Genomic DNA, 19,627 nt, shown 5'->3' with positions numbered 1-19,627 from the left:
TTGCTGCCGCTGCTGCTTCTCTCCGGTCCCCCGGGTTCTGCGGATCGCGTTTCTCCAGACCCCCCTGCTCCTCAGCGTGCCTCAGGCCCTCGCCCTGTCTCTGCCCCACAACCCTCCCACCCACCACCTGTACCCCCATCCTGCACCCCGCACACCCATCCCTGCACCCCACAACCCCCCTCATAGAATCACAGGGTTGAAAGGGATACACAAGGATCATTGAGTCCAACTCCTGTCCCTGCGTAGGAGGACAACCCCAAAATTCACACCATGAACATCACTCAACCCCCTGCACCCCACAACCTCCCTACACCCATCCCACACCCTGCACCCCACACATATCCCCATATCCACCCTTTGCACCCCATCACACACCCTGCACTCCATAAACGCCTCCCTTCACCCACAACCCCCCTGCACCCCACACCCCCATCTCTGCACCCATCATATACCCTGCATCCCACATGCCCATCCCTGCACCCACATCCCCCCTGCACCCAGCCCTGCCCTCCCTTCCCCCCACCGCCACCTCACGTCTCCAACACCCCATGACTGGATCCCCTCTTCTGCCCCCTGAACCCCCTAATGGTCACATCTCTGCCCTGATATGGGGCACCCTGACAGACACACACATCCCAACCCCCCCCGACACCCCCAGATCCCTCTCTGCCCCCTCCAGCCCTTCCCAGTTCACAAGTTTCCCCCTGAGCCTCTGCCTGCCCCCCCACCCCGGGCACAGCTCGGTAGGAGACCCAACGCTCAGTATTTTCTATTTCATTTTTAATCAATGTGATCCCACGTGCCCAGTTTTTAGGATTTCGGCTGGAAGATTTCAGAGACACAGGAGAGCTGGTAAGCACTGGATGGGTTTTTATCAGAAAGCCTTTTCCTTCCTCCTAGTTGCACCCCAAAAAACACCCTCAGCTGGCCCAGCTGTACCCTCAAATCTGCTCTCTGGAGATCTCAACATATATACATTGAAAATACATTAATGTGTTCCCTGGGCAGAGCTGGGGAGCAGCATGTCCCCCCAAAACAGGGTGCTGCAAGCTGTGCCCATAGCAGCATCACTGGGTCCCATGGGATGCAGCTCCCCACAGGCATCCTCCAACGTGGGGAGATGGGAGACCCCCGGGACATGGGGTGTCTGTGTGTCACCCCCCCACTGGCCAAGCTCCACACTGGCTGCCAGAAACCAGGTTGCACCCCCTGTTCCCACAGCAACACCTGATGACTGATTTCCTTCGCTGCCCTGCGAATGGGGCACAGGAGCACCCAGCACCCACAGAGCCCACCCACAGCTGCCCCTAGGGCCTTGGCAGCACCCAGCACAAGGCTGGGACCACCAGGGTCCCCCTACCACCCCCAACACAGGGAGAGACACTGGAACATGGGGTGTTTTTGTAATTATCACCAATTAGTTGTCGGTGCTTGATTGAGATGATGTCAAAAGGTATGTCCAGCAATGCTTGTTGTGGAGGGGCTGATGAGAGGGAGATGCTCTGCAAGGCACCTGCCTGGGGACAGTTGTTGCTGCATCACAGCAGGTGAAAGCACCACCTGGTTGGATCTGGCGGCAAAATTAAAAAAACAACAACAACAACAAAAGATATTACTGCAACATGGCACTTTTTTAAAGTGCATTTTGCAGTTGGCTCTGTAGATGTGGCATTTCCAGGTGTTGGTCTGCAAATCCCAAACCTTCGACCTCTTGAGCTGCTGCAAAATGATGGTAGAGGGTGCGAAATCTGGAAGTGCAATGACTGGAGATGAAAAGGCCAAAATCCAGCCTTTTTGTGGAAACTCAAATTAGTGAAATGGTAATCCAGAGCAACAGAAGGGCTGCCAGCACCCGGGAGCATCCCGGGGAAAAGGCCAGCGTGGGTGCAAGGCTGCCTGGGGACAGGCTGGGGTGGGAACGGGAGGACCTTTCCCCCTGGGGACCTCTCCCATGGTGAGATGAAAGAGCAGTGGAGGCCAAAACTTCAAATGCCTTCAAATGGAGGGGAATTCATTTAAAAGTGTAGCTGGGGGGTACAAGACCTTGCTAAATGCAGCCTGCAAGGAGGGTAGAACCCTCTTGCCTCCCTTTCCACCCGCCACCCCTCCAGAAGCAGGGCTGGCTCTGGAGGCTCGTGCGAAAAACCATTCAACATCTGGTTTTAGAGAAAAATTCTTTGTTTTATATAGGCCCAAGATAAAATCTGGAGACTATACTTAGTAGCAGACAATGCAGCTCCCCTCCCAGAAGTTGCTTGCTCCTTCGTGAGGCAATTAGCTGCCCTGAAAATGCCTGGCGTTGGCAGCAATCAGCACTGAGGCATCGAGACCCGCGGCTGCCCGATGGTCAACACCCACCTTGCTGAGGACAAGGGCTATATTTGGAGGACAAAAGGAAATCACTGGTAATGTGCAATTATTTTTGGAGCCTGTAGAAAAGGCATAGAATGCTCCCTGGTACTGCTTTGCTGCAGATGCCTGGGGAGGGCGGCAGCAGGGGTACCCCACATCTCCATCCCTCGTCCAACAGCTTTGGGCAGCTCCAGTGCAGGTCCCAGGGATGCCCCAGGGGAGGTGGCAATAGCCTCTGATCCCGGCATTACTGTGGCACATGGTCACATCCAAGTCCGCAGGACAGTGGCACGTGCCGGGAAAAAACACTCCGGAGGCTTTACTGCTGCTGCATCCCCATGGGAGAAGAGGCTTTTCATCTTCTGCATCTTCATCTATCTTTACCTTCTGCAGGAAATCACGATTTTGCTGCTAATAATGGTGAAAATGAAAAAAAAAGATCCTGAGCAGACAGCCCTCATCTTCCTTCTCTGCCACTTGTGCCTCAGCAATTAGGAGCAGGTTGGGGGCGAGGGGATCGATACGCTGAAGATCAAGAGATGCTCAGGGAACAGGGACAGGGCAAAGCTGTGGTTATTATTACAGTACCTTGCAGAGCAGCTTTCCCTAACTGGAGGAAGTAAGTGCCAGGATCAGCAAACCCAGCAAAATTAAGAACAGAAGAACGGGCTAATTATGTTCTGAGGAGTTTAATTAGTGCTATGGGAGATGAGAGGGTGGTCCTAGGTGTTGGAGAGGGGGAAGGCTGTAGCACAAACCTCCTATCAGACACTGACAAATCCACATGCTTCACCCAAAAACATCAATTCAAGAAAGAGAAAATGAAGAGTCACCCTTGCTCACGCCTTGCAGAGTGGGGACGTGGAAGATCCTGATTGAGAGTAGGCGGCAGTTCCGCAGCATCCCCAGGCTTGGCCCGAGGACGGATCCTGTCCTGGGCTCTCAGGCAGGATCATACAGGCAGACCTTACTGCGGCCTTTCTGTGCTTAAAAGGGGCCGGTAAGAAAGATGGGGACAGACTTTTTAGTAGGGCCTGTTGTGATAGGACAAGGGGTGATGGTTTTAGACTAAAGGAGGGGGGTGGTAAGACCCTGGCCCATGTTGCCCAGAGAAGTGATGGATGAACCATCCCTGGAGACATCCCAGGCCAGGCTGGACGGGGCTCTGAGCAACCTGAGCTGGTGAAGATGTCCCTGCTCATGGCAGGGGTGGCACTGGATGAGCTTTGAAGGTCTCTTCCAACCCAAACTATTCTGTGATTCTACTTGAGGTCACATCTTTAACTACACGGTGCAGCGCTGACCCCCACCCTTCCCACTGCCCACAGTGTCTCCTCCAGGTTGGGGATCCCCCCTGGCCCCCACCACATCAAATCACCAAAAAGGATGATTGAAAGGATCAGCCCATCCTTCCCCAAGGCAGGAGTTGTCTTAACCTGTTCTCTGGAGCCAGGTGATGCTGGAGCAGAGAGCACAATAATTATGTACAAAATTAATTAAATTCATCTGTATTTCATCACTCACTTAAGCCTGGGAGCATTTTTAAATGGCCAAGAATCACAGTAATGCAAACAACTGTCACTTTATTCTCATTTCCAGCTGTACTGCAAAAGGCACACAATAAACTTCATTGGTACAAAATCATTTTGCTGAGGGGTTTTTGTATAGTTTTCCTTGTGGTTTTTTGTTTGTTTTTTTTTCTTTTGCAACACAGTCACTGGCTCTCCCATCACCCCCGATGGGAAGATCCTTTCACAGAAAGGACTATTTCGTTCGTGCAGACAGATAATAGCTCATTATTGCGGGGGTGGAAGTGGCACGAAGGGCAGGCGGGTACGGCCGCCCCGTGTCCCCCGGGACCCCGCACAGCCACCTGTGGAATAAATGGCACCTCTGTGTCCCCCCTGCTCCCCGGCACGGCTCGGTCAGCTCGACCAGCTCCATTCCACTCCCCCTTGTTCCATCGCAGCCCCCAACATGGCTCCAGCCCCACTGGCTGGGATGCTTCGGTCTGGGTTTGGCTGCAGGATAATGGGGGGGTGGGGAGGGGGAAGAAATGCTCTAGCTGCCCCCCGCAATGCTTTCCAAACTGCACTGAGCATTTATTTATTCAATTAACCCTCAATTTACTCCAACTATGCGTTTCTGTGGAGCAGCGGGATGAGGGTCCCACGGAGAGACCCCAGTGGAGGGGGGGCCAGCGGGAACCCCCAGCTGGGTGCTGCAGACCCCCAACCTCACAGGGGCTGGCAAAGGGGGAAAAAAACAGAGGCTGGGGATGGATTTAGGGGATTTTCCTGCCCGTTCCAGCACAGATGCTGGTGCACACACTAACCCCCCCACACACTGCAAACCCGGCTGTGGAAGCGGGTCTGGAGTGGCGGTGCCACTAGTGCACCCCAACATCCTACCCTGGGATGCGCTGCCCACTGGAGAGGTTTTTGGGGTGCTTGCTGTGGTCCCCCCAAACCAGAGCGGGCCACGTAGCCCTGAGTCCCCCAGGCAGCATCGCCCCAGCTGCCCGGGCAGGTTTCCTTGGCAGCTGGTGGTCCTGGGTGGCCATTTGGCCACCATTGTCCTGCTCCCCTTGCCAGCATTTGGCTATCTACCTCATTTTCCCATAATATCGCTCGTGCCAGCCTCCCTACGGCAATAACACCCAATGTTTCTTTTTTGCACTGTGCCAATAGCTACGCTCCTTTTCTTTTGGTACCAGTTCCCCCTTCTTGGCTCGTTCGCCCAACATTTCTTATAAAAATAAGATTGTGCTTATTTATAAAATAGGTTTTTTTTAAGAAAAGTTTCCAGTTAAAAAAAAGGTGGTATATCAAAATATGGCAAAACTTTGGCTGTCAATCGCTAAATTCTAATTAAAAATATCGACTAAAAAGGCATTGTGCTATGAATATTAGCTGCTGCAATGCTTTACCCTCCGGTACCGATGGTCAATGTTACACCTGGGCAGGTTAAGCTTCCCTAGGACACGCTCAGAAGCCACCCCCAGGTTTTTCTAGCACATCACCATCATCCTTTAGCAGAATTATTCAAAGTGTAAGAGAGTTAAAGACACATGAAAAGCCTTGGTAAAATACAACGGAGACTGCACTGGGAAGAGCCACACTTACAAGGCAGTTGCATACCGATTCTTCTTGAGAGCAAAGTCTATTTTCTCTCCTTAGTGCTTAGAAAAAAATATGATTGTTTATACGGTTCATTAAAGAAGAGAGGCAGATCCTTTGTATAAAAGGTATTTTAGAGCAGAAGTAAAAATGCAAATGGGTCTATAAGATCCAGACATATATAAACATACATACCTCGATCTATTTATATATGTAATCTCTAGCTATTCAAAGTTTTGGGATGCATTATTGCAATATCCTTACAGGTGACCTGTTCTTTTCCATTTTCATTTGCTTTTGGTTTGCTTGGGTGGGGTTTTTTTTGCTAAAAAAAAAAGAAAAAAGAAAAAAAAAGACCACTCCAGCCTGACCTCCAGCACATGTTTCTGGAAGAACTGGGTTGATGCTCAGCCCCAGCACATGTTTCTGGATGAACTGGGTTGATGCTCAGCCCCAGCACTTGTTTCTGGAAGAACTGGGTTGATGCTCAGCCCCAGCACATGTTTCTGGAAGAACTGGGTTGATGCTCAGCCCCAGCACATGTTTCCGGAAGAACTGAGTTGATGCTCAGCCCAAGCAGCCTCCATGGTTCATGATCTGCGCCTGGAGCTCCCCAGCTGGTTATTGCTTAATTCTCCCTTCCCATACTGGCCTTTAGGGTATTTACATTTCTTTGGCTTGACTTTGAAACACAACAGTCTGTCACTTTTCTCTCCAACGTCCATTGTCACTAAAGCCACCGGCGGAGCCATCAGCATCATGCTGAGGATGGGGACATGGAGGAGAAGAGGCCACCTCGCTACGAGGCAACGAGAAAACACGGGTTGGCTTCTGCCAGCTCCGAGTCGTGCTTCTCCCAGGTGATATAAGACAACTTGTGTATTGCCCAAAATCATCCAGAGGGGACAGGACACTGGGGGACCAATGGTGAGACCATGCCCAGGGGTCTCCATCCCACCCGCCGTTGGGCTGATCCTCTGGGCGCAATGGTTTGCAGGGAGCGACGCGGGGAATGACGGCGTTGATGTCCCCCGGTGCCAGGCAGGGAGCCCCAGTGTCCCATGCCAAGTACGGGCAGCCAGTCCTGCCCCCCACGGCACTCAGACGACGAATTCAGGGACTTCATCATGGGTGAGATCCAACGAGAAGTATTTGCTGGTTCTTTTGCTGGGAAAGGTCTCCTGGATGTTGATGCACTGCTGGGCCAAGCAGCCGTTGCAGTAGAGCCCGTCCTCCTCCAGCCCGTGGGCGCAACCGAAGGTGAAGCTCTGGGCCGTGTCCTGGCAGAGGTTGGCCAACTGCAAGAAGTCCTTCTGGTAGAGCCGAATGTCATCCAGGCTCAGGCTGTGTCGGTCCGTTGATGTCTTGGGTTTCCGGCATGTTGTCTGGGCAAAGCAAGGAGGGGGCTCAGGACCCACCAGAGAGCCAAGGAGATCAGGGAGACCCCAAATTCCCAGTGCCAGAAGGACTTTGGGGTTCCTCAAAGCCCCACCAGCACCACATACCTGGGGTAAGGAGTCAGTGCTTTGTCCCCGCAGCTTCACCACTGTCTCTGAGGAGCTGGAGGTGGAGGAGCTGATCTCCTTCACGATAAGCCCTGCATGGGGGAGAGAGCAAGAAGAGGGTAAGAAGTTTATTTTGAGGCTTCTCAGCTCACAGGATCCATACCTGCTGCCCTTGGGGGTTGCCCTTGCTTTGAGGCGAAGGCATCCACAGCTTAACAGGACCTCAATGGCTCTGCTTGCAACCAGTGTTACCTAAAAAGCATCCCAAATTTGCACTAAAACACCTCTCCAGGGAGACTGGCACCCCGGAGACCTCCCAATAGCAGAGGTCTGTGATTTCCAGAGCTGGAAAACATAAAATAACTTTGGTTGGAAGAGACCCTCAAGATCATCGAATCCAACCATGAACCCAACCCTGGCACCAATCCATGTCCCTCAGAACCTCATCTCCACGTCTGTTCAACCCCTGCAGGGATGGTGACTCCACCACTGCCCTGGATAGCCTGTTCCAATGTTCGACAGCCCTTTTGGTGATGTGAGTGACTCTCTGGGTGCAGGCACAGCTCCAGAGAAGCCAGGCTCACACATGTGATAACAGCACTCATGCTCATAGGAACAAGTGAGTGGCTGTCATGAAAACAAAAGTGGGGGCCAGCAATTGAGAACATCACCAAAATTACTTCCATTTCCCATGGGCAGCTCCTGCCATTGTCCCCTGGTATCTCCAAACAACCCGACGTGCCTGGGCACACACCCCCATGCCACGGGGTGGCTGCTTGGAGCATCAGCCCTGCTCTGTCTAAAACCTGCACCTTCCCCCTGCACCAAATTAATCACATCTCTCCTTCTACCCACTGGGAAAATGGCTTTTTCTGGTGTCCCAAGTGGACACCTCGGGCTAATTTTGTTCTGCTGAACACCAAATGTGTGACTTGCATTGGGCAATTGGAAATAAAAGCAGCCACCACCTTACCCGAGTGCCCGTTGAACTTGCGGGACAGCAGCATGTCTTCGGTGATGTAGACGCACATGTCAGGGCTCACCTCCATCTCGCCAGCCTGCTCCAGCTCCCGGGGGTCATCCACTAGCATCTCGATTTCTGCAGGTGAGGAGAAGGTGAGACAAGTCATTGATGTGCATCTCCAGAGCATCTGCCAACCCCAGTTCCCTGGTGAGACCTAAGATGGAGCCTTCAGCACAGGACAGACATGGACCTGTTGGAGGGGGACCAGAGGAGCCACAGAAATGATCCGAGGCTGGAACAGCTCTGCTGGGAGGACAGGGTGAGAGAGTTGGGGTGTTTGGCTGGAGAAGAGAAGGCTCCAGGGAGACCTTAGTGTGGCCTTTCTGTACTTAAAAGGGGCCAATAAGGAAGATGGGGACAGACTTTTTAGCAGGGCCTGTTGTGATAGGACAAGGGGTGATGGTTTTAAACTAAAGAAGGGAGATTCACGCTGGACATGAGGAAGAAATTTTTGACACTGAGGGTGGTGAGAGCCTGGCCCAGGTTGGCCAGAGAGGTGCTGGATGAACCATCCCTGGAGACATCCCAGGCCAGGCTGGACGGGGCTCTGAGCAACCTGAGCTGGTGAAGATGTCCCTGCTCATGGCAGGGGTGACACTGGATGAGCTTTGAAGGTCCTTTCCAACCCAAACTGTTTTATGATTCTACAAGCTGGAAAGCTCAGCTGGTGTCTCACCATCATCCTGGGAATCCTCCTCCAGCCGGTCCTTCCCCCCGCTCTCCACCCCGGAGGTGTGGGAGCTGCCATGGCTGGTCATGGAGCTGCAGGTCTTCAGCTTGCGGTGGGCACCAGCATTTGAGAAGCCGTCCTCAGGTCCCATCTCCCTGGGTTTGGGGTCAGTCTCAATGCCCGAGGTGTGGGAGCTGCTGTGGCTGGCAGTGGAGTGCCGGGACAGGCGCTTGTGCCGGATGCTGCCGGCACTGCTGCCGCTGGCACGCGAGCGCTTCTCCAGCTGCTCCATGTCCAGGTCCAGGGTGTCACTGATGTAGGATTCGCGGTACTGCTTCTTCTCTGTGAAGCCAGCAGCGCACCGTCAGCACACCAACCCCTCGGGGTGCCATGGCCACCCTCAGAACCCAGGGGCACCCAGAGACACTGTCACCCAAGCCCAGTGGGGTGGTGCATGGGGTACTAGCCCTCTCCTGTTGGCATTTGGGGTTGGTGAGGTGGGGTGGGGTGGGGAGACTCAAAGCTGCTGTGCTCTGTGCTGTGTCATCCCTCCAAAGGAGGAAGTGGAAGATGAGGAAGAAGAGGAGTATAAGAAGAAGAGAAGGAAGAAGATGATGATGAGGAGAAACAGATGAGGAAGAGGAGGAAGAAGATAAGAAGGAAGAAGATGAGGATGCTGAGGAGGAAGAAGGAGATGAGGAGGAGGAAGAAGAGGAGAAGGAGGAGTGGAAAGAGGAAGATGAGGAAGAGAAAGTGGAAGATGAGGAGAGGGGAGAGGAAGAAGGTCTTATGTTGGCACAAGGGCTTTCTGAGCTTGGAGATGGGATGGGGCATTGGCAGCACTTCACTGAGGCTCTGCGAGGAACTGGGCCACCAGGGACCACAGTGGGGCTTGTGCCCATATCTAAGCAACCAGGGGAGTCTGTGAGCCTCCAGCCCAGCCAGGAGAGGGCTTGCCCACTGGGGACAGCCAGGGTCGAGGGGGACATGGGGACACACACCCCCACCACGCTCCCAGCCACAGAGCTGCCACAGTGACCAGGTGCTGGTGCAGACAGAAAAGCCGTGTGGACGCCAGTGGGATTTGCACCCCAGGGGGGTCACCTACCCTCATTCTCCTCCAGCTTGCGGACCTGGCGCAGGACGGGCTGCAGGTTCATGTAGAGCCGGTGGCTGCTGCTCAGCAGCTGCAGGAGGTGGCGGGAGCGGAGTGGGCAGCCTGTGTAGTAGATGAGCTTCCTGGCCGAGGGCAGCCCGTCCGGCAGGATCTCAAACTTCTTGCCCTATGTGGGAGAGAAAAATACTGTAATTGTCACACAGAACTACTGTAGCCTTTCTGTTAGAGTCATAGGATGGTTTGGGTTGAAGGGACCTCCAAAGCTCATTCAGTCCAACCCTTGCCATGAGCAGGGACATCTTCACCAGCTCAGGTTGCTCACAGCCCCGTCCAGCCTGGCCTGGGATGTCTCCAGGGATGGTTCATCCACCACCTCTCTGGCCAACCTGGGCCAGGCTCTCACCACCCTCAGGGCCAACAATTTCTTCCTCATGTCTGGCCTGAATCTCCTCTCCTTTAGTTTAAAACCATCACCCCTTGTTCTATCACAACAGGGCCTACTAGAAAGTCTGTCCCCATATTTCTTATCAGCCCCTTTTACGCACTGAAAGGCCACAATAAGGTCTCCCCGGAGCTTCTCTTCTCCAGCTGAACACCCCAACTCTCTCAGCCTGTCCTCCCAGCAGAGCTGTTCCAGCCTCGGATCATTGCTGTGGCTCCTCTGGCCCCTCTCCCAACCTCTCGGATTGCAACCACCCTGTCTGGGGTCTGGACAGCACTCCCCTGTGCCCCAGTCAGAGCCCAGGAACAGTGATGCTCTGCCTGGGGAGAGTGACACTCACCACAAACACCAGTTTCCCCACGTTGGTCCAGGGGAAGTCGTAGAGCAGCTGCTTTTCTTCATCCAGGTTCTGCAAAAAGAGAAGTGACAGGCTGAGGACACCAGCAGCGGGCAGGGAGCCGAGCTGTCACCCTTGCTCTGCTGCCTACCTGGAAGATCTGGATGCCCCGTGTCGTCAGCCCCAGTGTCAAGGAGGCTTCCACCTCCCTTTTGTCCTATGGGGGAAAAAAAAGATGCTTTTAAATACGTAATTTGCACTGTGAATTGAATAAATCCGCCCCTCTCAGCCCAGGTATCCTCCTGTAGCCACCGCAGTTGGTGCCACATTAATCATAGAATCATTGAGGTTGGAAAAGACCCTTAAGATCATCAGGTCCAACCACTTGATTAATGATGCACACACACTGCACAGTTGCATCGTTTAACAGTCTCACACCCAGGCGCCTGCCAGCTCGCTCACTGCCCAGAAACACCCCAGGATAAGGGTCTGGAAAAGCAGCTTAACCTCAGAAAATTGACCCTCAGAACCAGAGCTGGGGCACTTTTATGCTTGAGCCCAACCTGCTCCTGCACTGGCACGGAGTGGGTGACAGTGGGGCAGCCTGCCCTGCCCTGTTCCCCATGCACATCTCCCCAGGGGGCTGGAAACAAGCTTTTTATTTATTTTTACAGCCCTTTTTAACACCACACCCCCTTGCCATTCCCTGTGCTCTCCCAAAGGTTTCTCCTCTTGAGCTTAAGGATGCTGCAAAACGCTCTGTGAAGCACCAGGCTCCCAGCAAACAAATTGTTTTGTTCCCAGGAGAAAAACCCAGCATACACTTCTTAGAGGGGAAAATACCAAGAAATAAGATCCCAGAAATCTTACGGCTGCCTCCTCACACCTCAGCACACCTCTCACCTCTCCATCACTTGTAGGAAATGGCAGGACTATAAAAAGCTGCATATCCTTGAGACCTCTCTGCTCCGGCCAGTGAGTGCCAATTCAAATGCAGCAATTCCCGAAATACCTTAGAAATTGCTCAGCAGTTGATCCTTCTAATAAAAACCAGCCCTGAATCCAAACCCCCGCCTGGGCTCACCTTGTACAACCTGTAGTAGTGCACGGCCACGTCGTCCAGCCGCACGGCCTCCTTGATGTACTTGAGATGGGCTTCGGATGCTGTCAGCGCAAACTGGTCTTTGTGCATGTTGGGGACGTGCTTCAGGATGTAGTCCTTGCCCCTCTTGGCAACCACCTGTTTGGAGGAGAAGAGAAGCTGGTCCAGGGGAGCTGGAAATTGGAGCAATATGCCCCCTTCCTGGAGACATCCCAGGCCAGGTTGGACGGGGCTCTGAGCAACCTGAGCTGGTGAAGATGTCCCTGCTCATGGTAGGGGTTGGACTGAATGAGCTTGGAAGGTCCCTTCCAACCCAAACTGTTCTATGATTCTGTTCTATGTTCCACTATAGAGGCCTGCAAGCAAAAATAAAATAGATACAGCAGCCAACAACTTCTCACCAGAAGGATTTCCCACTGGGAAGTGCTGTTCCATGGAGCTCCCACCACCAGTGACACCTGTGCCAGGGCAGGGAGAACCGCACACAGGGTCCCTGCATGGCTGGGGACATGTCCCCAGGGCCATCGCTCCTCAGCGACATGTACACCAAAAAGAGAAGCTGGCAGACTTCAGGTAAAACCCCGAAAGCACATAAAGTGTTCAATGGTGCCTCCAACTTTTATTAAATCTTCCCAACTTTTATGAAATCTTCTTATTAAATCTGCACACGCTGGCAGTCTCGCCTGCATGGTTGGACTCCATGATCCTGAGGGTCTCTTCTAACCAAAATGATTCTATGATTCCAAGAACCATGGGGCAGGTTCAGCTGTTTAGGGTGCAAGGGCACGTCACATGCGGCCATGCAGCCCCTCGCTGCTCCTCTGAAACTCATATTTACCTGTCAGGGAATAAATGGACTTGTTTCTGCGTATCCTGGATGGGTTGGTGTTGGGCCCTTGCAGTGGGGAGGTGGGTCCCTGCAGAAGGGGAGTCCCAGCCGGGAGCTGCCTGTGCCACTGCTGTGCCATAAGGAACTGGTCCCTGCTCTGCTCCTGCATGGAGTCATTGCAACAGCATTGCCCCAGGACCCAGCTCTGCCTGCTGGTCAGAGGTGACCTCGGGTGGGTGTCATACCATATCCTGCCTCAGTTTCCCTCCAGAACTATCCCATAGAGCCATAGAATCATTTGGGTTGGAAAAGACCCTCAAGATCATCGAGTCCAACTGCTAACCCAACCCTGGCACTAACCCATGTCCCTGAGAACCTCATCTCTGTTCAACCCCTCCAGGGATGGTGACTCCAGCACTGCCCTGGGCAGCCTGTTCCAATGCCCAACAGCCCTTTCTGGGAAGAAATTGTTCCTAATATCCAAACTAAACCTTCCCTGGTGCAACTTGAGGCCATTTCCTCTCGTCCTATGGCTTGCTGCTTGGGAGAAGAGGAGTTGCCTATCGCCACGGCTGCTGCCAGCATGGAAGACACCAGTTCCCAAAAGGCTGCAATGCCTGTGTGGGTGCCCACCATGATGGCTTGGGCGATGCCACAATGGCATGTGGCACACAAGGAAACCCCCATGAACATCTCTGCAGCATGCCAGCCCCCCGACCCCAGCCCTCCATGTCTGCAACTATTTGCAGTCCCACAGTTGTCAGAGGTTATTAATAATCAGGATTAAGCCACAGACAGGGATGCAGCAGGAACACTGGCTGCCCAGGGAGCCTCCAAGCAGCCCGGCATCAGTATCCTCACAGGGATTCACGTAAGCTTAAAGCAGGGACTCCAGAGTGGTGGTGGATGTCCCATCCCTGGAGACATCCCAGGCCAGGCTGGATGGTGCTCTGAGCAACCTGAGCTGGTGAAGATGTCCCTGCTCATGGCAGGGGTGGCACTGGATGAGCTGTGAAGGTCCCTTCCAACAAACTATTTTATGATTCTATGATCAAAGTGCACTTACCCAGGCAGGGAAATAGGCTTCGGGCTCGAAGTACTTCCCATAGTGCTTGTTACGTTTGAAGTCGCCCAGGTCGGCTTGGAGGGCGAAGGCGGTGAGGAGGAAATACGCCTCCTCGCGCAGCACACACTGTGAGTGCAGCACTTGCTTCCGCAGGTGCCAGTAGTAGTAGTAACGTGCGGTCCGGTCACTGTGGAGGAGCAGAGGAGAGAAGGGAGGAGAGAGGAGTCAGCGGGACACCCACGCACTACCCAGTAAGGGGGTGGGAGACAAGTCCAGCACCTTTCTCCTGGTACAAAGCTCTTATGGAGGGAGCAGGGCTGGGTGCAGAGTTGTTTGCTCCATTTTCCCCCGATCATTAAAGCTCAGGATCACATTAGGTGGTGTAAAACCACAGCTGCTTTGCTGTGCTGAAATTCCCAGGTCTCTCACAGCCAGACTAAATCCCCATGAAAGCATCCTTGTGTGGCTGCAGATGCCATCATGTCCCCACGTTCCCAAGACCCTGAAAATCATTTTTGCCCTGAAACACAACCTGACACTCCCTCCCAGCCACAAGCATATGCATGAATTATAAACAGGCTGTGCCATGAGTTAAGCTGTGACAAAACCCTGAACATGATGTCCCCAGCCCCACAAAAGGCTTTGTCATCACTGGCTGAGAGCAGTGTCCCCGCCTGTCCCTGTCACAAACAGCCCCAACAGAAAGGATGAGCTTTTGGGTGCACAAGCAGCATCCCTCAGTGTCCTGCAGCATCCCACAGCTTCTTGTAGCATCCCACAGCATTGCAGAGTATCCCACAGCACCCTGTAGCATCCCAGAGGATCTCACAGCACCCCACAGCATCCTACAGCATCCCACAGCATCCTACAGAATCCTGTAGCATCCTGCAACATCTCACAGCACCCCACAACATCCTACAGCATCCCACAGCATCTCACAGCATCCTGCAGCATCCCACAGCATCCCTCATCATCTCACAGCTTCCCACAGCATCCCACACCTTCCCACAGCATCCCGCAGCATCCCACAGCATCTCGCAGGATCCCACAGCATCCTGTAGCATCGCACAGCATCCTACAACACCCCACAACATGCCGCAGCATCCCAGAGTATCCCACAGCACCCCATAGCATCTCTCAGCATCCCACAGGATCCTGAGGCTGTGTAGCCCCCGGGAGCGGTGCCTCAGCCAGGGGCATCCCTGGGTGCTCCCCCACCAGCCGCTCGCCCTTGGGGGGTGCCCACCACGAGGGGGGCGGAGGGTGCACCCCACCTGATCAGCCTGCCGTTCTCCACGTAGTACTGCACCCGGAAGTGGATGATCATGGGGGGGCCAAACTGGTCGATCCCCTGGAACGGAGGAGACATTCAGGGCTCCTGCAGAGACCCCAGCATCACGTTCCCGCCCCCAGGCCCTCACCTCAGTCACTGGGGGCCAGGTCCATCACGGCCACCCCTTTGTCCCACATGGGGGGAAAGCCATGGGCAAGAATTCACTAGCTAGCACCAGTCACATTTTTTTCCTGAATTGAGTTGACACCATTTTTTTACCCCAAATATACTGAAACGAGAAGGGGATTTGGATTTAAAGAAGCAGGTGGCTGGGTTCAAGACCGCTGGGGGTCTGCAGCCCCCCCACAGCCACTGTCCCTCCCCAGCCCATCTCCCACCAGTCTCTGTCTCAGCCCCAGCACAGGACATTCACACAAACCCCCCTGGCATATTGCACTGAAATAACTAAAAGGCGCTTTTTGGGGAAAAAAAAAGCCAAATGCTTGATTTTAGAAACTGGAAGAAGGGATACCTTAAAAATATAAGGAAATGACGGGGCGAAAAAATTCCCATCAATGGGGTGAGGAGTGAGAAGGACATGTCCCCAGCTGGGGCACTTGGTGACACTTGGAGTGACAGTCACCAAACACTATCTAGGTTTTGTTTTGCACACCCACCCTCCTTCCCCACAGTGCTAACAGCCAAGTGCCACCCCACACCCCTCAGCTGCGTTCCCATGTCCTGGAAGTGACCTGCGACGGGGACAGAAGTGGCCTTAGTGCCGTCAGCTCTCCATGCAAGACCTCACCGCTGACCTTGCTGGCCTCCTTCTTCCACTCCTTGGGGCAATACTTGTAGAGTTTCTGGGCCAGGTCCATGTACACGTGCTCATTGTCTGGGTGGGACAGAGGTGGCATCAGCATCCCCACGCGTGTCCCCTGCATCCCGCCAAGCACTGCCCTGGCCCCCCCAACCCACCAGGGTGTGGTGTGGTGGGGTCCATAACCTCCTTGTCACCTAATGAGAAGCCACCAAAGGGTTGGGTAAATTTGCACCCACTTTTGGGCAAACATGCACCCTGTGCTTGGTGGCACTGCGCCTTGCCAAGCCGTGGTGGCATCATGCCAGACCCATGGCGCAAAAGCCCCTGACTTACTCTGGATGACGCTGAGCCCAAAGAGGTGACAGTCCTTCAGCCTCAGGAGGTCACACACCTGCACCAGTAACTCATGGCACAAAATCTTCACCTGCAGGAAAAAATCTACACGTGGTCCCCACTGCATCTGCGCCCAGCCCAGCTGAGCCAGGCAGGTGCCACCGAACCCCCCACCAGGTCCCTGGGTAGGACCAGGAGGTGACAGGCGAGGCTGTGGGGCTCATTTCTGCATGGGGACAACATGGCAGTCCCTAAAAGCAGGTTCCCACCCTGAGGTGCAGGACCAGAGCTCTCCGGGGGACCGTGTGGCACGGGATGGTGGTGGAGACCTCTCTGCAACCAGCCTGTGCCACGGAAGTGGATTCAAGGGCACACAGCAGATCATCCACTGAAAATCCCAGTGCTGCCAGCAGCACATTGAGTCAGGAAGAAGCAGGACAGCGTAAAACGCTGCCACAGCCTTCAGGGGGAATAACTCGTGTGTATTTTTCCAGCAGGGCAAGAGCAGGCAGGCTCCAAATTAAAACCAGAGCTTACAAATGCACCTGGCTGCAAGCCCCTGGGTGTGATGAAAACACTGGTGCTCAGGGAAGGTTTCATAGAATAACAGAATGGTTTGGGTGGGAAGGGACCTTCAAAGCTCCCCCAGTGCCACCCCTGCCATGAGCAGGGACATCTTCACCAGCTCAGGTTGCTCAGAGCCCCGTCCAGCCTGGTCTGGGATGTCTCCAGGGATGGTTCATCCACCACCTCTCTGGCCAACCTGGGCCAGGCTCTCACCACCCTCAGTGCAAAAAGTTCTCCTCATGTCTGTCCTGAATCTCCCCTCCTTTAGTTTAAAACCCCAATTCTTGCAGCCCGTCCCCCAGCAGAGCTGCTCCATCCCCTCGTAGCAAAGGTGTTTCCCCAGCCCCCGCGCCACCTTACATTGATGATGATGTTGAGGGAGTCGTCATTGGGGAGGAAGATGCAAACGCTGCGGCGGTCCTGCATGACTCTGTTGTTGTGGAAGGTCAGTTTGTTCATCCTGGTCCAGGCTGGGGGCTCGGGTTGGGCGGTGGGCACCTCACCAGCGGGCCGCGGTGGCCTCGGTCCCCGCGGGTGCCATCCCTGTGGGCGAGAGGGGAGCTGAGCCCCATGCACAGAACCCCCAGCTTCCCACACCCATCACCACGTCCCCCCAGAAATGGGGTTTCCTCCAAAACCCCACAGTGCACCACGCCATGGCCACCCTGCATCCCAGACCCGGCGCCGTGGCTGGGGCAGTGGAGAACTGCAGTCAAGACCAAAAAACCTGACACAGCAGTTTTATTCTCCCGGCTCGGGTTCAGAAAAACCTTAGGAAAGACTTTCCCGGCATAATTTTTTTAAAGGATAAAAGTTTATCCGCTGGGAACAGCCCTGGCTCTGCCCGGGAGGAGTGGTGCAGTGGCACTGGGGGTTTTGCTGCCAGCAGGACCCCTGTGTCCCTTCCAGCATCACCTCTCCCAGCTCCAGCTCTTTAGGGGGGTTAAATAAAACCAACCTAAGCACTAAGAGCGATTTGAAAATGGGATTCACCATTTCTTGCCACTTCCCAGTAGTCGTGAATCCATCCTATAATAGCACTAGCCACAGGCAATTCTTATTTTCAAGAGCAAATATTCCTTAAACACTTTTTACCCCACGACCATCCCTAGGGAGACAAATGCACACACGACACCGTGAGCATGGATCTTTAAACTCTAAACTAGTTCCCCCATTTTCTAACCCACAGATTTCTGCTGGCACTGAGGACAGTATAGTATCTCCCTCTTCACCAAATATTTGCTTTGGTCTAAATGAAAATGCCTTTGGCTTCCAAAACAGTTTAACTTGCATATTTGTACAGCAGGGAAAAAAGTGCCCCGAGGTGACTCTGTGTTCAGTAGTTACTGGGGTTTTCCAGAAGTTGGGAAATCCGGAGACGACGCCACCCTCGGTTTGCAGAACTGAGGCCCTGTGCAGCGGTGCAGCCGGCTGTGCCTTGTGGCCATGCATTGAATCCATACATTGTGGCAGTGCATTGTGGGCATGCATCGCACCCATGTGTCTCAAATGTGCAACATGGCCATGTGTTGCACCTATGCATTGCACCCATGCGTCTTGGCCAGGTACTGCATCTGTGTATTGCATTTGTGCATTGTGGCCATGCATGGTGACCACGCATTGCACCTATGTATTATGGCCATGCATTGTGGCTGTGCATTGCATCCACGCATCATGACCATGTGTTGCACCTGTGCATTGCATTCATGCATTGCATCTGTACATCATGACCATGCCCTGCAACTGCGCATTGCTCTTGTGCATTGTATCCGTGCATTATGGCCACTCATTGTGGCTGTGCATTGCATCCATGCATTGCATCTATGCATTACATTTGCACATTATGACCATGCATTGTGACTGTGCATTGCATTTGTGCATTGTGATCGTGCATCGTGGCTATGCATTGCGGCCATGCATTGTGACTGTGCATTGCATCTGTGCATTACATTTGCACATTGGATCCATGCATCGTGGTCACGTGTTGCACCTGTGCATCACATTCATGCATTGCATCTGTGCATTACACTTGTGCATTGCATCCATGCATTGCATTTGTGCATTGTGGCCACGTATTGCACCTGTGCATTGCATTCATGCATTGCGCTTGTGCATCGCATTCATGCATTGCGCTTGTGCATCGTGGCCATGCATGGCTGCTATGCACTGTAGCTATACTTTGTGGCTGTGCCTTGCATCCATGCATCATGGTCACATATTGCATCTGTGCATTGCAGCTGCAGATCGTGGCCACGCATTGCATGTGTACGTTGTGGCCACGTGTTGCATCCGCACACCGTGGCTGTGCATCGCAGCCATGCCCAGACACGATTGATCCCAACTGGGAGCAAACAGGGCAGCACATGGGTTGGTTTCAAGGTTCATTAAAAATCACAATAGTGAACAAAACGGGGCTGAAGGTATTTGGCAAACGTCCTGGCCCAGGCCGGCTGCCCAGCAGCTCTTGTGCACCGACACGGGGCTGGGCGTGAAGCGACTTGCACGGGCTATAGCAGGGAGAGTGCCGCATCCCCACTGAAGCAGCCGTGCCCCAGGGCACCCTCCAGCACCCTCCACACCTCACTCCCACCCAAAGCTCCCCTGCAGCTCCAATGGGTGCACACGAGCATCCTCCCACGGGCTACAGCCTGCTCAGAACTACACCCACAGGTACAAAATATCCCTGATTTGTTGGCAAAACCATCACCACGTGGTCATTCTCTGTCACCAGCACCAGCCCTGCACCCCTGAGGCTGGAGCGGCCAGTCGGGAACGGGTCCCTCCTCCATCACAGCCTCTGCTGGCAGCAGGATCCCCAAGGAAAACACCTTCTTAAAAGCACTTGGCAATGAAATCCAAGTCTTCAGGGTGCTGGCAAAAACCCCAGTGTCACAGCTCATCACCTTGCTGCCTCCAAATTGCCTTTAAAAACCAGGCAGGGGCCAGGCATCCAGCCCCACCGTGCAGCGTGTGCGTCCCCCGGGAGAGCTTCCCCGCGGCACCACGCTGCTCTTGGCATCTCGGGGCTGTTTGTCCCCACGCCAGTCAATATATTTACTTGTCTTCCT

At 53.8% G+C, this 19,627-nt stretch overlaps 1 protein-coding gene across 4 annotated transcripts in view; it reads right to left on the bottom strand.

Annotated features, from left to right (window-relative positions):
- Positions 1-3,918: 3,918 nt before the first annotated feature.
- Positions 3,919-19,627, bottom strand: part of FRMD6 (FERM domain containing 6) — a 39,554-nt gene continuing 23,845 nt past the window's right edge. For 3 of the 4 annotated variants that reach the window (XM_071809778.1, XM_065839583.2, XM_071809779.1), the window contains exons 2-14: positions 16,920-17,102; positions 15,993-16,083; positions 15,589-15,731; positions 14,838-14,914; positions 13,564-13,750; positions 11,651-11,806; positions 10,718-10,783; positions 10,570-10,638; positions 9,779-9,953; positions 8,677-9,012; positions 7,950-8,075; positions 6,977-7,068; positions 3,919-6,856 (exon numbers count right to left, since the gene is read on the bottom strand). In XM_071809778.1, coding sequence (XP_071665879.1) covers positions 6,572-6,856; positions 6,977-7,068; positions 7,950-8,075; positions 8,677-9,012; positions 9,779-9,953; positions 10,570-10,638; positions 10,718-10,783; positions 11,651-11,806; positions 13,564-13,750; positions 14,838-14,914; positions 15,589-15,731; positions 15,993-16,083; positions 16,920-17,018 — 1,902 coding nt within the window. In that variant the 5' untranslated portion in view covers positions 17,019-17,102 and the 3' untranslated portion in view covers positions 3,919-6,571. The remainder of the gene's footprint in view (positions 6,857-6,976; positions 7,069-7,949; positions 8,076-8,676; positions 9,013-9,778; positions 9,954-10,569; positions 10,639-10,717; positions 10,784-11,650; positions 11,807-13,563; positions 13,751-14,837; positions 14,915-15,588; positions 15,732-15,992; positions 16,084-16,919; positions 17,103-19,627) is intronic. The other variant, XM_065839584.2, reaches the window with a different exon arrangement.

Source organism: Patagioenas fasciata, chromosome 5 (assembly GCF_037038585.1).
Source record: "Patagioenas fasciata isolate bPatFas1 chromosome 5, bPatFas1.hap1, whole genome shotgun sequence".
Classification (NCBI taxonomy): domain Eukaryota; kingdom Metazoa; phylum Chordata; class Aves; order Columbiformes; family Columbidae; genus Patagioenas; species Patagioenas fasciata.
Note: the sequence above shows the minus strand (reverse complement) of the source record. Positions and strands in the feature narration are given on the sequence as shown.